At 46.5% G+C, this 14,600-nt stretch overlaps 1 protein-coding gene and 16 non-coding genes across 17 annotated transcripts in view; 1 reads left to right on the top strand and 16 right to left on the bottom strand.

Annotated features, from left to right (window-relative positions):
• The first annotated feature begins 299 nt into the window (after positions 1-299).
• Positions 300-14,600, top strand: part of DNAJC5B (DnaJ heat shock protein family (Hsp40) member C5 beta) — a 42,564-nt gene continuing 28,263 nt past the window's right edge. The window contains exons 1-2 of the mRNA XM_005150779.3: positions 300-490; positions 3,040-3,167. Of these exons, the coding sequence (XP_005150836.1) occupies positions 3,061-3,167 (107 nt within the window). The 5' untranslated portion in view covers positions 300-490; positions 3,040-3,060. The remainder of the gene's footprint in view (positions 491-3,039; positions 3,168-14,600) is intronic.
• Positions 5,423-5,495, bottom strand: TRNAA-AGC (transfer RNA alanine (anticodon AGC)). The gene has a single exon. It is a non-coding gene; the product is annotated as a tRNA-Ala (tRNA).
• On the bottom strand, positions 5,827-5,914 carry TRNAY-GUA (transfer RNA tyrosine (anticodon GUA)). Its single transcript is given in 2 exon segments — positions 5,827-5,862; positions 5,878-5,914. It is a non-coding gene; the product is annotated as a tRNA-Tyr (tRNA).
• TRNAA-AGC (transfer RNA alanine (anticodon AGC)) lies at positions 6,662-6,734 on the bottom strand. Its single transcript has one exon. It is a non-coding gene; the product is annotated as a tRNA-Ala (tRNA).
• Positions 7,067-7,154, bottom strand: TRNAY-GUA (transfer RNA tyrosine (anticodon GUA)). Its single transcript is given in 2 exon segments — positions 7,067-7,102; positions 7,118-7,154. It is a non-coding gene; the product is annotated as a tRNA-Tyr (tRNA).
• Positions 7,902-7,974, bottom strand: TRNAA-AGC (transfer RNA alanine (anticodon AGC)). The gene has a single exon. It is a non-coding gene; the product is annotated as a tRNA-Ala (tRNA).
• Positions 8,307-8,394, bottom strand: TRNAY-GUA (transfer RNA tyrosine (anticodon GUA)). Its single transcript is given in 2 exon segments — positions 8,307-8,342; positions 8,358-8,394. It is a non-coding gene; the product is annotated as a tRNA-Tyr (tRNA).
• TRNAA-AGC (transfer RNA alanine (anticodon AGC)) lies at positions 9,140-9,212 on the bottom strand. The gene has a single exon. It is a non-coding gene; the product is annotated as a tRNA-Ala (tRNA).
• Positions 9,545-9,632, bottom strand: TRNAY-GUA (transfer RNA tyrosine (anticodon GUA)). Its single transcript is given in 2 exon segments — positions 9,545-9,580; positions 9,596-9,632. It is a non-coding gene; the product is annotated as a tRNA-Tyr (tRNA).
• TRNAA-AGC (transfer RNA alanine (anticodon AGC)) lies at positions 10,379-10,451 on the bottom strand. Its single transcript has one exon. It is a non-coding gene; the product is annotated as a tRNA-Ala (tRNA).
• On the bottom strand, positions 10,784-10,871 carry TRNAY-GUA (transfer RNA tyrosine (anticodon GUA)). The gene is given in 2 exon segments: positions 10,784-10,819; positions 10,835-10,871. It is a non-coding gene; the product is annotated as a tRNA-Tyr (tRNA).
• Positions 11,619-11,691, bottom strand: TRNAA-AGC (transfer RNA alanine (anticodon AGC)). Its single transcript has one exon. It is a non-coding gene; the product is annotated as a tRNA-Ala (tRNA).
• Positions 12,025-12,112, bottom strand: TRNAY-GUA (transfer RNA tyrosine (anticodon GUA)). The gene is given in 2 exon segments: positions 12,025-12,060; positions 12,076-12,112. It is a non-coding gene; the product is annotated as a tRNA-Tyr (tRNA).
• TRNAA-AGC (transfer RNA alanine (anticodon AGC)) lies at positions 12,858-12,930 on the bottom strand. The gene has a single exon. It is a non-coding gene; the product is annotated as a tRNA-Ala (tRNA).
• Positions 13,263-13,350, bottom strand: TRNAY-GUA (transfer RNA tyrosine (anticodon GUA)). The gene is given in 2 exon segments: positions 13,263-13,298; positions 13,314-13,350. It is a non-coding gene; the product is annotated as a tRNA-Tyr (tRNA).
• TRNAA-AGC (transfer RNA alanine (anticodon AGC)) lies at positions 14,098-14,170 on the bottom strand. Its single transcript has one exon. It is a non-coding gene; the product is annotated as a tRNA-Ala (tRNA).
• On the bottom strand, positions 14,503-14,590 carry TRNAY-GUA (transfer RNA tyrosine (anticodon GUA)). The gene is given in 2 exon segments: positions 14,503-14,538; positions 14,554-14,590. It is a non-coding gene; the product is annotated as a tRNA-Tyr (tRNA).

The following is a 14,600-nucleotide window of genomic DNA, read 5'->3' as shown; positions in this document are numbered from 1 at the left end:
AAAACCTAAGCAGGCCATAGCCAGTCTCAAAGAAGTAAACTTTAGAGCAAGACTATTCTATCTTTAAACAAATTTAATACATTTGCATGGGGGAAAAATCCAACAAACTCAAGACCCTGTTAAGAGGAAAGCACACAAGAGCAGCTAACTAAATACACAGTTGTCCCATATTTTTTGGTGTCATTAACTCTTGGATATATCAGCCTTTAGGCTCATGAATGTTTTATTCATTCTTTCATAGATCTTCCTGAGAGATAACCAATTGGATACTGGACAAACAAACAAAAGGAGTAATCAGACTCCACTGACCTTTTTCACCTTGATTAGGATGAAGGATGAAAATCAGCAGCTGTTTTCTGTGGAACAGGGTTTCTGGAGGAACTTGCTTCTTTCTTTTTGGATTATATTGGCATAAAGACATCAAGATATTGAATGGAAAATGGTGTGAGTTTATACACGCCAGTCAGTGTTCCATCAGTTTTTGAAGCAGGTATGTAATCTGAATTGCCTTATTTTTCAGCACAAATCCAAATGAATTATGAGTATTGTAGAAGAAAGGCATATTACTACAACCCCGGTATAAGATAGTTAATCATGGATAGTATAAATTTGTACAGAAACAGCTGAAGTTAACTGGGGTCCCATTCATAGAATCATAGAATAGTTAGGGTTGGATTCTTGGGAGATGTGGAATTGTTACCAGAATTTGGATTGTCTTTTAATGTATTTTATTGTCATTCAAGGAAGAAAACAACACCTTCATTACTCTGTTCTACTGGAACAAAAATCCGCAGCTTGAAAAATATCAGGATTCCAATGTCATTTCAGCCATCAGGAGTGTATTTAAACTAAAATTGTAACTAAAAATGTATTTTCCCCAATAAAGAGAGCTTAACTTTTTTTCTAGAGAAGTGTAATCTCATCGTACTTTCAGTATTTTATAGGACTGCTTTAAATTAGTAAGAAATCATTTTGAGTAGCTAAACCTTTGACGTGATTAATCAGTAGAAGACTGAATAGGCAAGTGAGTTTAAATTTTCATAGCTGACTAGGTTATTAAAATTATTTAATGAGAAAGTACAAATTGCACGACTTTCAGTTCTTCAGAATGAAATCTATCATAACTTTAATTTTGTTTTATGCTTCAGGGTTGCCATATAGCTAATTAGCATTATGTAACAGTTTTAAAATAGCGCTGTATATCTGTGACTTCACATGGTTGCCCAGTGTTATCTTGTGCATTAAAAGGCTTGAGGTGCATTGCATAATTACAATGTGATCAGGACATACTCCAGGATTATGTTAAATATGGTCTGGACATACAATTATTAATAAGTAGCATTGTAACTACTGTAGGTGGTAAAGTAATATTTAGATGCTCGTATATGTTTTCATTCTTAATTGTTGGGGCTTTTTATAAGAAAAAGTTCAGTCCATTTAGTTGATGGTTTATGCAACACTTGAAAGTAGAAAGGATTATTAGGGTTTTTTTTTTCAGCAGATCCCAAGGCCTTAAATTGTGCACTACCTTATAAAAAACCCATCAAAGTAAATAGGAATAAATTTCAATCTTTTAGTAAATCAGGCTGTATGTGACAGAATTACTCTGTGGATTATATTTCTGTGTATACTTACATGATAGTTTGTTTCCATTTTAGTATTGAACAAAATTGAAGAAGTGTGTTCTGAACTGCTGGCTACTTCTGAACTAAAATGTGGCCTAGTAAATAATATATGAATAATGGCAAGATAGTGTTTCTAGCTCAGCAATGAGAAGGGTGAAATAGCAGAGTGAGTAGTCTTATCTAACAAAACAGCTTCTCAGAAATTTTTTTCTCATGGCTGGGATTACAGCTTTAACCATCAAAGAGCTGCAACTTTTTTCTTATGAATTCTAGATATCTATATCTGATGTTTTAAATTATGGTTTATGTAAGTTTCTTCATGTCATTGCCTAGCATTAGTTAGGTCTGTTTTAAAAATGTTTGGTTTTTCAGCTCAAGAAGGATGAAGTATGAACTGTGAGGAGGTCATAGAGCCACTCAGTAGAGAATCACTTGGCTGCTTTGCTTCTGTGATGAAAGAAGGAATGAATGATAGATCTGAAGTGGACTAAAGCTGTCAGCCTGTGCTTAGTCTTTATTTGCACTCTACTGTAAGGGCATCTTGTTAAATTTATCACAAGCTTGTGAATTCAGCCCAAAGTCTTGTCTCTCAAATAAGATAGGATCTTAGTTGATGTCAGTGTTTCCCAGTTTTTGGGGAACAGTATTTGCTGTTTATTGCAGCAGTTTGCTGCAAGAATAATAATAATAATAAGGTCAGTTCTTGGTATCTACTCTCGTTGCCTAGGTCCAGATTCATTCTACCTCTCCTCAGACACATGAGCTGGGAATTTAATCATCCTGAGCATGCTGTAAAGATAATAGGGAGAAAGTGCTTGATCAGTTGTGCTCTGAGTATGTCTATCTGTTGACAATATAAGGAGTCTAGTTAGACTAAGCTTCAAACTTAACCACTCAACTTAGGCACCTAAAATTGTTTAGGCTGAATCTGAGTCCTTGTGTTGAGAAAGCAAATATTCACCACTGTGTTGGATTAGGTTATACTCAGAGGTACAAAGGTCTTACCCCACTAAAGTCCAATAGTTTTAACAAATAGGAGAATTCTTCTTCTAAGACGTAGAAAAGATATAAGTAAAAATAACCAAGTAAAACTAGGTGAAAATGGCATGTGCAGGCATTAATGCTGTAGAAAAATTAGCCATTAATTTCAGTAAGAATAACATCAAACCTTTAATATGAACAATGATACTTAATACAAAAGCTTCTGTTCTTTGTTTCTCGATTTACATTTTCTCAAATAACTAAAATATCTCAAGGGACAGAGAATAACTTAGAGGAGATTTTATTTTAGTTTCATTTTCATTTATTTTTAACATTCTACTACATGATTAAAATCTATTAAAATGAAAAGTAAAAATACTATCCATACATGTTTGCAGTCCCTGGTATTTAAAATTCTGCTCTACATTCACAGCTTTGGTAATGCACTGCTGACATGGCTGAACAAAGGCAACGTACTTTGTCAACATCAGGGGAAGCATTATATGAAATCCTGGCCCTAGAGAAGGGAGCAACACATGATGAGATTAAGAAGTCTTACAGGTATGTGAAATCTGCTGTGCAGCATGTCTAAAAATGCTGGTGTGTCTGGCATGATTAGGATAGTGAAACCTTTTGAGTTGGCTGCACTGTAAACACTCATTGTTACAATGTTTTTCTTCCCCATGAGCCTAAATAGAATCAGAGATGATGCAATGGGAATCTATTGATTTCATCCCGCAAGCAATTCGTGTGCTTCATCAAGAATATTTTAACCCTAACACAGACTATGCTTGCAAAGTGTGGGTTTTGAATGCTCTACCCAGTTCTTGGGTTAACATCTTCTCCTGAGGTATGTTGAGAAGTAAAGCCAATGCAGAAAAATGCTGTTATAATTGAAGAACTAGAGTAAGAGACATAAGGAATTAGAAAATTTTATTTTGTTATAAAAAGTAGACTGATAGATTATTTGATTGTAGTGTGTAATGTCTTTGAAGGGGAAAAATGTTAGGTGTGGGAGGGTTTGTCACTTTATGAAGGCACGCATAACCAAAACTAGTGATTGGAATCTAAAAGCAATTTGAGCTGAAAAAGAAACATATGATTTTAACAGTGAGCAAAACTAACCACTGAAACATACAGGCACAGGAAATGGGAGGTTCTCTGTGGAAAGAGAGGACTTTAAGTTTTACTCAAACACGAGTTACTACACTGGTGAAAAGTACTTAGTGTTGAAATGTAGCAAGACCTAGAAGTAAAACTAGAAGATTTTATGAGTCATTTTGCTCTTAAATCTGTTAAATCTTTTGAAAGAACTTTAAATGTCATGAATGAAATAGATGTTCTTGACATTGAAATATGCCAGACACTTACTTACAGGTTTAATAAATGTAGTAAAATTTTTATTACATTCTGGGTGGTGTTGGTTGAACTGCGTTACCAGTCAGACTTTAACACAGATTGCTTTTCCCATCAAATGTAAGAATATATTTGAACTAAAAAAAGGCTTGTGAAATGCATCTACTTGAATCGTTGTTTAGCTTTAATTTTGCTGGGAGTCTGTCCTGTGTGGTTTTGAACAAATTGCACCTCTCCTGACATCTGTTCTTAAAGGCGGGAGAGAAGGTGAATGAAGAAGTGAATGTCCAAACTCTTCATACAATGGAAGGAAAACTGTTAACATCTCATGGTTCTCTTGTCTTGCATAACTGTACCACTGGGTGATAAACTTCCTACAGTATCAAATTCACTGATGACTTGCACCTTCTGTGTCCCTGTAGCATAATTTCGCTGCAGAAACCATCTTCTATATCAAACCTCATGTCTTCCTGTTGTTCTTACATTTAATTTTCTGGAAAGGAGGCCTTCTCTGATAGGCAAAAGACAGAGTTATCATGGAAGAATATAGTATGGAATTAACTTTAATGGTGAAAATTAATACAGATGATTTACAAAGTGATCTAAAAATGACAATGACGCTTTATCCATCTTTACTCGTAATTATAAAAAAAAATAGACTGCTATTGACTAAAGTGGAAATGTCAGAGGGATTCACTTTTAATAGAGTAGCTGTAAATATTTGCAAGATAAAATGATGAGTCAGTCTCATAGATTTGCTCTAATTATCTTTTAATTTATGCTAATCCAAAAATCTGCTGCTGAACTGGTATTATTTAGTACAGGGTATTAAACCAGCAACACCTGATTCCGAGTTTCCTGCCATTATTAATTAAGTCAGTATTAATCATACTGCCACAGCCAAGGGCAAAATTCACTTTTTAATAAACATGACAGAGGTACGTCTCAGTACTTTTATTTAGAGTTTGGCACAACCTAACTTAAAAGGACTAAAGCTAACAGGCTTCTAATCAGCACAATTTCAAAGATCTCTTTATATTCAATACTCTACAAAAATAATTTTCAGAAACATTTTTGCCATAAAAAATTCAATTACACTTTGACACCTGTTTTCCAGGCTGATGAAGTAAAATGAAGAGAGATAATATTTACATTTTCTTCAGAAGTTTCAACAGATCCAACTAGAGAGCGTACATTACAAAGAAAAAAACAAATCATCAAAACCCCTGTCACAGATTACACAGATCTTTCAGAATGCCACAGAACATCGAACACTGTTTAATGACAGAAAATAAAAAGGAATAATTTTATAGCTGTGCCTGTAACAATGCAATGTGTTACTCCTGGTACATCCATAAATGTTTTCCTCCTTTTGGAAGACAATGAACTCCCTAGAGTTCCCACAGAAACTGGATAGCACGGAAAGGGCCCATTATCCAGGCAAGTGAAATGAAAAGCTCTGGAGAATGCGGGCATCGATCCCGCTACCTCTCACATGCTAAGCGAGCGCTCTACCACTTGAGCTAATTCCCCAGCCCGTGGCCTAACCTGAGGTCCTCTCCCCTCCCAGGCACACAGGCCTGACCCAGCCTCTCCAGCAACCAAAGCCTGGGTCTCCCATCCACCTGGCTCCCACGGTCCCAGCCACCGAACTCCGTTTTCAGCTAGTGGTGACTGCTGACAACTCATGGTGTTGCTCAGGTGCCACTGTCCCCTGCCCAGGGTTCACTAGAACTGCTTTGCTTGGTTCATCTTCCTCAGCAAGGGCAAGAGCTGAAGGCTGTGCAGGCCTTGAAGGTGAGGCAAGTGGGCAGGGCCAAAAGGCAGAGGTGCCCCAGGGCGTGTTCCAGAGCCAAAAGGGCACTCCTTCGAGCCGGAGTTGAACCAGCGACCTAAGGATGGCCGTGCAAGGAGCCTACAGTCCTCCGCTCTACCAGCTGAGCTATCGAAGGAATCATGGGGCACTGCCCAGGACCTCGCCCATTGCACACTCACCCAACACTGCCCAAGCTGCAGTGCAGTAGGATGCCTCCATTCCAACAGCCTGATTCAAACAGCCTCGGCTCAATTCTCACAACATTTGCTCAACCCTTTAGCCCGTCACATCTTCCAAATGCACAAACAGAATGGATACACAACCTCCTGGGATGTCATCAACACGCGGACTCTCCTCAACACCAAACTCGCCATCCTTAAGTTCTTCTCCTGCTTTCCTTGATTCACTGCCACTGGATTGCCTTTTGCCCTCCCATCAGGTTCTAGGCAAATGGACACATATTCCTTGAAGTCCTGTAACCTACTCCTGCAAGATGAGAAAAAACATACGTAAGCCCTCCAAACTCTGTCTGCGAGCAGAAAATGCCCGCTTTTCTGAGACCATCCGCAAAGAGAAATCTCTCAATTTCATGGTGGTTATTTTGATGTCTCTGCTGTGTGGCTGCTCAAATTCATCCATGTCTATCCTCCGCGGGGCACTGCAGATCTGCATACAGTGCTGGAGATGACATTTGACGGCGGGCAATCAAAGCGGGAGAAGATAAATTCCTGTGTTAAGCTGCTGTTACTACGTTTAATGCAGTCGTGTATGTCACCCTGCTCTGTAAAAGCCAGGCATTTCATCATCATTTCCCCAGAACCTAATCAGGAGATAGAACCCCCAGGAAAGGGCCCATTATCCAGGCAAGTGAAATGAAAAGCTCTGGAGAATGCGGGCATCGATCCCGCTACCTCTCACATGCTAAGCGAGCGCTCTACCACTTGAGCTAATTCCCCAGCCCGTGGCCTTGCCCTGAGGTCCTCTCCCCTCCCAGGCACACAGGCCTGACCCAGCCTCTCCAGCAACCAAAGCCTGGGTCTCCCATCCACCTGGCTCCCACGGTCCCAGCCACCGAACTCCGTTTTCAGCTAGTGGTGACTGCTGACAACTCATGGTGTTGCTCAGGTGCCACTGTCCCCTGCCCAGGGTTCACCAGAACTGCTTTGCTTGGTTCATCTTCCTCAGCAAGGGCAAGAGCTGAAGGCTGTGCAGGCCTTGAAGGTGAGGCAAGTGGGCAGGGCCAAAAGGCAGAGGTGCCCCAGGGCGTGTTCCAGAGCCAAAAGGGCACTCCTTCGAGCCGGAGTTGAACCAGCGACCTAAGGATGGCCGTGCAAGGAGCCTACAGTCCTCCGCTCTACCAGCTGAGCTATCGAAGGAATCATGGGGCACTGCCCAGGACCTCGCCCATTGCACACTCACCCAACACTGCCCAAGCTGCAGTGCAGTAGGATGCCTCCATTCCAACAGCCTGATTCAAACAGCCTCGGCTCAATTCTCACAACATTTGCTCAACCCTTTAGCCCGTCACATCTTCCAAATGCACAAACAGAATGGATACACAACCTCCTGGGATGTCATCAACACGCGGACTCTCCTCAACACCAAACTCGCCATCCTTAAGTTCTTCTCCTGCTTTCCCTTGATTCACTGCCACTGGATTGCCTTTTGCCCTCCCATCAGGTTCTAGGCAAATGGACACATATTCCTTGAGTCCGTAACCTACTCCTGCAAGATGAGAAAAAACATACGTAAGCCCTCCAAACTCTGTCTGCGAGCAGAAAATGCCCGCTTTTCTGAGACCATCCGCAAAGAGAAATCTCTCAATTTCATGGTGGTTATTTTGGTGTCTCTGCTGTGTGGCTGCTCAAATTCATCCATGTCTATCCTCCGCGGGGCACTGCAGGATCTGCATACAGTGCTGGAGATGACATTTGACGGCGGGCAATCAAAGCGGGAGAAGATAAATTCCTATGTTAAGCTGCTGTTACTACGTTTAATGCAGTCGTGTATGTCACCCTGCTCTGTAAAAGCCAGGCATTTCATCATCATTTCCCCAGAACCTAATCAGGAGATAGAACCCCCAGGAAAGGGCCCATTATCCAGGCAAGTGAAATGAAAAGCTCTGGAGAATGCGGGCATCGATCCCGCTACCTCTCACATGCTAAGCGAGCGCTCTACCACTTGAGCTAATTCCCCAGCCCGTGGCCTTGCCCTGAGGTCCTCTCCCCTCCCAGGCACACAGGCCTGACCCAGCCTCTCCAGCAACCAAAGCCTGGGTCTCCCATCCACCTGGCTCCCACGGTCCCAGCCACCGAACTCCGTTTTCAGCTAGTGGTGACTGCTGACAACTCATGGTGTTGCTCAGGTGCCACTGTCCCCTGCCCAGGGTTCACCAGAACTGCTTTGCTTGGTTCATCTTCCTCAGCAAGGGCAAGAGCTGAAGGCTGTGCAGGCCTTGAAGGTGAGGCAAGTGGGCAGGGCCAAAAGGCAGAGGTGCCCCAGGGCGTGTTCCAGAGCCAAAAGGGCACTCCTTCGAGCCGGAGTTGAACCAGCGACCTAAGGATGGCCGTGCAAGGAGCCTACAGTCCTCCGCTCTACCAGCTGAGCTATCGAAGGAATCATGGGGCACTGCCCAGGACCTCGCCCATTGCACACTCACCCAACACTGCCCAAGCTGCAGTGCAGTAGGATGCCTCCATTCCAACAGCCTGATTCAAACAGCCTCGGCTCAATTCTCACAACATTTGCTCAACCCTTTAGCCCGTCACATCTTCCAAATGCACAAACAGAATGGATACACAACCTCCTGGGATGTCATCAACACGCGGACTCTCCTCAACACCAAACTCGCCATCCTTAAGTTCTTCTCCTGCTTCCCTTGATTCACTGCCACTGGATTGCCTTTTGCCCTCCCATCAGGTTCTAGGCAAATGGACACATATTCCTTGAGTCCGTAACCTACTCCTGCAAGATGAGAAAAAACATACGTAAGCCCTCCAAACTCTGTCTGCGAGCAGAAAATGCCCGCTTTTCTGAGACCATCCGCAAAGAGAAATCTCTCAATTTCATGGTGGTTATTTTGGTGTCTCTGCTGTGTGGCTGCTCAAATTCATCCATGTCTATCCTCCGTGGGGCACTGCGGATCTGCATACAGTGCTGGAGATGACATTTGACGGCGGGCAATCAAAGCGGGAGAAGATAAATTCCTATGTTAAGCTGCTGTTACTACGTTTAATGCAGTCGTGTATGTCACCCTGCTCTGTAAAAGCCAGGCATTTCATCATCATTTCCCCAGAACCTAATCAGGAGATAGAACCCCCAGGAAAGGGCCCATTATCCAGGCAAGTGAAATGAAAAGCTCTGGAGAATGCGGGCATCGATCCCGCTACCTCTCACATGCTAAGCGAGCGCTCTACCACTTGAGCTAATTCCCCAGCCCGTGGCCTTGCCCTGAGGTCCTCTCCCCTCCCAGGCACACAGGCCTGACCCAGCCTCTCCAGCAACCAAAGCCTGGGTCTCCCATCCACCTGGCTCCCACGGTCCCAGCCACCGAACTCCGTTTTCAGCTAGTGGTGACTGCTGACAACTCATGGTGTTGCTCAGGTGCCACTGTCCCCTGCCCAGGGTTCACCAGAACTGCTTTGCTTGGTTCATCTTCCTCAGCAAGGGCAAGAGCTGAAGGCTGTGCAGGCCTTGAAGGTGAGGCAAGTGGGCAGGGCCAAAAGGCAGAGGTGCCCCAGGGCGTGTTCCAGAGCCAAAAGGGCACTCCTTCGAGCCGGAGTTGAACCAGCGACCTAAGGATGGCCGTGCAAGGAGCCTACAGTCCTCCGCTCTACCAGCTGAGCTATCGAAGGAATCATGGGGCACTGCCCAGGACCTCGCCCATTGCACACTCACCCAACACTGCCCAAGCTGCAGTGCAGTAGGATGCCTCCATTCCAACAGCCTGATTCAAACAGCCTCGGCTCAATTCTCACAACATTTGCTCAACCCTTTAGCCCGTCACATCTTCCAAATGCACAAACAGAATGGATACACAACCTCCTGGGATGTCATCAACACGCGGACTCTCCTCAACACCAAACTCGCCATCCTTAAGTTCTTCTCCTGCTTCCCTTGATTCACTGCCACTGGATTGCCTTTTGCCCTCCCATCAGGTTCTAGGCAAATGGACACATATTCCTTGAGTCCGTAACCTACTCCTGCAAGATGAGAAAAAACATACGTAAGCCCTCCAAACTCTGTCTGCGAGCAGAAAATGCCCGCTTTTCTGAGACCATCCGCAAAGAGAAATCTCTCAATTTCATGGTGGTTATTTTGGTGTCTCTGCTGTGTGGCTGCTCAAATTCATCCATGTCTATCCTCCGCTGGGGCACTGCGGATCTGCATACAGTGCTGGAGATGACATTTGACGGCGGGCAATCAAAGCGGGAGAAGATAAATTCCTATGTTAAGCTGCTGTTACTACGTTTAATGCAGTCGTGTATGTCACCCTGCTCTGTAAAAGCCAGGCATTTCATCATCATTTCCCCAGAACCTAATCAGGAGATAGAACCCCCAGGAAAGGGCCCATTATCCAGGCAAGTGAAATGAAAAGCTCTGGAGAATGCGGGCATCGATCCCGCTACCTCTCACATGCTAAGCGAGCGCTCTACCACTTGAGCTAATTCCCCAGCCCGTGGCCTTGCCCTGAGGTCCTCTCCCCTCCCAGGCACACAGGCCTGACCCAGCCTCTCCAGCAACCAAAGCCTGGGTCTCCCATCCACCTGGCTCCCACGGTCCCAGCCACCGAACTCCGTTTTCAGCTAGTGGTGACTGCTGACAACTCATGGTGTTGCTCAGGTGCCACTGTCCCCTGCCCAGGGTTCACCAGAACTGCTTTGCTTGGTTCATCTTCCTCAGCAAGGGCAAGAGCTGAAGGCTGTGCAGGCCTTGAAGGTGAGGCAGGTGGGCAGGGCCAAAAGGCAGAGGTGCCCCAGGGCGTGTTCCAGAGCCAAAAGGGCACTCCTTCGAGCCGGAGTTGAACCAGCGACCTAAGGATGGCCGTGCAAGGAGCCTACAGTCCTCCGCTCTACCAGCTGAGCTATCGAAGGAATCATGGGGCACTGCCCAGGACCTCGCCCATTGCACACTCACCCAACACTGCCCAAGCTGCAGTGCAGTAGGATGCCTCCATTCCAACAGCCTGATTCAAACAGCCTCGGCTCAATTCTCACAACATTTGCTCAACCCTTTAGCCCGTCACATCTTCCAAATGCACAAACAGAATGGATACACAACCTCCTGGGATGTCATCAACACGCGGACTCTCCTCAACACCAAACTCGCCATCCTTAAGTATTTCTCCTGCTTCCCTTGATTCACTGACACTGGATTGCCTTTTGCCCTCCCATCAGGTTCTAGGCAAATGGACACATATTCCTTGAGTCCTGTAACCTACTCCTGCAAGATGAGAAAAAACATACGTAAGCCCTCCAAACTCTGTCTGCGAGCAGAAAATGCCCGCTTTTCTGAGACCATCCGCAAAGAGAAATCTCTCAATTTCATGGTGGTTATTTTGGTGTCTCTGCTGTGTGGCTGCTCAAATTCATCCATGTCTATCCTCCTGCGGGGCACTGCGGATCTGCATACAGTGCTGGAGATGACATTTGACGGCGGGCAATCAAAGCGGGAGAAGATAAATTCCTATGTTAAGCTGCTGTTACTACGTTTAATGCAGTCGTGTATGTCACCCTGCTCTGTAAAAGCCAGGCATTTCATCATCATTTCCCCAGAACCTAATCAGGAGATAGAACCCCCAGGAAAGGGCCCATTATCCAGGCAAGTGAAATGAAAAGCTCTGGAGAATGCGGGCATCGATCCCGCTACCTCTCACATGCTAAGCGAGCGCTCTACCACTTGAGCTAATTCCCCAGCCCGTGGCCTTGCCCTGAGGTCCTCTCCCCTCCCAGGCACACAGGCCTGACCCAGCCTCTCCAGCAACCAAAGCCTGGGTCTCCCATCCACCTGGCTCCCACGGTCCCAGCCACCGAACTCCTGTTTTCAGCTAGTGGTGACTGCTGACAACTCATGGTGTTGCTCAGGTGCCACTGTCCCCTGCCCAGGGTTCACCAGAACTGCTTTGCTTGGTTCATCTTCCTCAGCAAGGGCAAGAGCTGAAGGCTGTGCAGGCCTTGAAGGTGAGGCAAGTGGGCAGGGCCAAAAGGCAGAGGTGCCCCAGGGCGTGTTCCAGAGCCAAAAGGGCACTCCTTCGAGCCGGAGTTGAACCAGCGACCTAAGGATGGCCGTGCAAGGAGCCTACAGTCCTCCGCTCTACCAGCTGAGCTATCGAAGGAATCATGGGGCACTGCCCAGGACCTCGCCCATTGCACACTCACCCAACACTGCCCAAGCTGCAGTGCAGTAGGATGCCTCCATTCCAACAGCCTGATTCAAACAGCCTCGGCTCAATTCTCACAACATTTGCTCAACCCTTTAGCCCGTCACATCTTCCAAATGCACAAACAGAATGGATACACAACCTCCTGGGATGTCATCAACACGCGGACTCTCCTCAACACCAAACTCGCCATCCTTAAGTTCTTCTCCTGCTTCCCTTGATTCACTGACACTGGATTGCCTTTTGCCCTCCCATCAGGTTCTAGGCAAATGGACACATATTCCTTGAGTCCGTAACCTACTCCTGCAAGATGAGAAAAAACATACGTAAGCCCTCCAAACTCTGTCTGCGAGCAGAAAATGCCCGCTTTTCTGAGACCATCCGCAAAGAGAAATCTCTCAATTTCATGGTGGTTATTTTGGTGTCTCTGCTGTGTGGCTGCTCAAATTCATCCATGTCTATCCTCCGCGGGGCACTGCGGATCTGCATACAGTGCTGGAGATGACATTTGACGGCGGGCAATCAAAGCGGGAGAAGATAAATTCCTATGTTAAGCTGCTGTTACTACGTTTAATGCAGTCGTGTATGTCACCCTGCTCTGTAAAAGCCAGGCATTTCATCATCATTTCCCCAGAACCTAATCAGGAGATAGAACCCCCAGGAAAGGGCCCATTATCCAGGCAAGTGAAATGAAAAGCTCTGGAGAATGCGGGCATCGATCCCGCTACCTCTCACATGCTAAGCGAGCGCTCTACCACTTGAGCTAATTCCCCAGCCCGTGGCCTTGCCCTGAGGTCCTCTCCCCTCCCAGGCACACAGGCCTGACCCAGCCTCTCCAGCAACCAAAGCCTGGGTCTCCCATCCACCTGGCTCCCACGGTCCCAGCCACCGAACTCCGTTTTCAGCTAGTGGTGACTGCTGACAACTCATGGTGTTGCTCAGGTGCCACTGTCCCCTGCCCAGGGTTCACCAGAACTGCTTTGCTTGGTTCATCTTCCTCAGCAAGGGCAAGAGCTGAAGGCTGTGCAGGCCTTGAAGGTGAGGCAAGTGGGCAGGGCCAAAAGGCAGAGGTGCCCCAGGGCGTGTTCCAGAGCCAAAAGGGCACTCCTTCGAGCCGGAGTTGAACCAGCGACCTAAGGATGGCCGTGCAAGGAGCCTACAGTCCTCCGCTCTACCAGCTGAGCTATCGAAGGAATCATAGGGGCACTGCCCAGGACCTCGCCCATTGCACACTCACCCAACACTGCCCAAGCTGCAGTGCAGTAGGATGCCTCCATTCCAACAGCCTGATTCAAACAGCCTCGGCTCAATTCTCACAACATTTGCTCAACCCTTTAGCCCGTCACATCTTCCAAATGCACAAACAGAATGGATACACAACCTCCTGGGATGTCATCAACACGCGGACTCTCCTCAACACCAAACTCGCCATCCTTAAGTTCTTCTCCTGCTTTCCTTGATTCACTGCCACTGGATTGCCTTTTGCCCTCCCATCAGGTTCTAGGCAAATGGACACATATTCCTTAAGTCCGTAACCTACTCCTGCAAGATGAGAAAAAACATACGTAAGCCCTCCAAACTCTGTCTGCGAGCAGAAAATGCCCGCTTTTCTGAGACCATCCGCAAAGAGAAATCTCTCAATTTCATGGTGGTTATTTTGGTGTCTCTGCTGTGTGGCTGCTCAAATTCATCCATGTCTATCCTCCGCGGGGCACTGCAGATCTGCATACAGTGCTGGAGATGACATTTGACGGCGGGCAATCAAAGCGGGAGAAGATAAATTCCTAGTGTTAAGCTGCTGTTACTACGTTTAATGCAGTCGTGTATGTCACCCTGCTCTGTAAAAGCCAGGCATTTCATCATCATTTCCCCAGAACCTAATCAGGAGATAGAACCCCCAGGAAAGGGCCCATTATCCAGGCAAGTGAAATGAAAAGCTCTGGAGAATGCGGGCATCGATCCCGCTACCTCTCACATGCTAAGCGAGCGCTCTACCACTTGAGCTAATTCCCCAGCCCGTGGCCTTGCCCTGAGGTCCTCTCCCCTCCCAGGCACACAGGCCTGACCCAGCCTCTCCAGCAACCAAAGCCTGGGTCTCCCATCCACCTGGCTCCCACGGTCCCAGCCACCGAACTCCGTTTTCAGCTAGTGGTGACTGCTGACAACTCATGGTGTTGCTCAGGTGCCACTGTCCCCTGCCCAGGGTTCACCAGAACTGCTTTGCTTGGTTCATCTTCCTCAGCAAGGGCAAGAGCTGAAGGCTGTGCAGGCCTTGAAGGTGAGGCAAGTGGGCAGGGCCAAAAGGCAGAGGTGCCCCAGGGCGTGTTCCAGAGCCAAAAGGGCACTCCTTCGAGCCGGAGTTGAACCAGCGACCTAAGGATGGCCGTGCAAGGAGCCTACAGTCCTCCGCTCTACCAGCTGAGCTATCGAAGGAATCATGGGG

Source organism: Melopsittacus undulatus, chromosome 1 (assembly GCF_012275295.1).
Source record: "Melopsittacus undulatus isolate bMelUnd1 chromosome 1, bMelUnd1.mat.Z, whole genome shotgun sequence".
NCBI classification, from domain to species: domain Eukaryota; kingdom Metazoa; phylum Chordata; class Aves; order Psittaciformes; family Psittaculidae; genus Melopsittacus; species Melopsittacus undulatus.
This window is presented reverse-complemented; position numbering and strand designations above follow the sequence as displayed.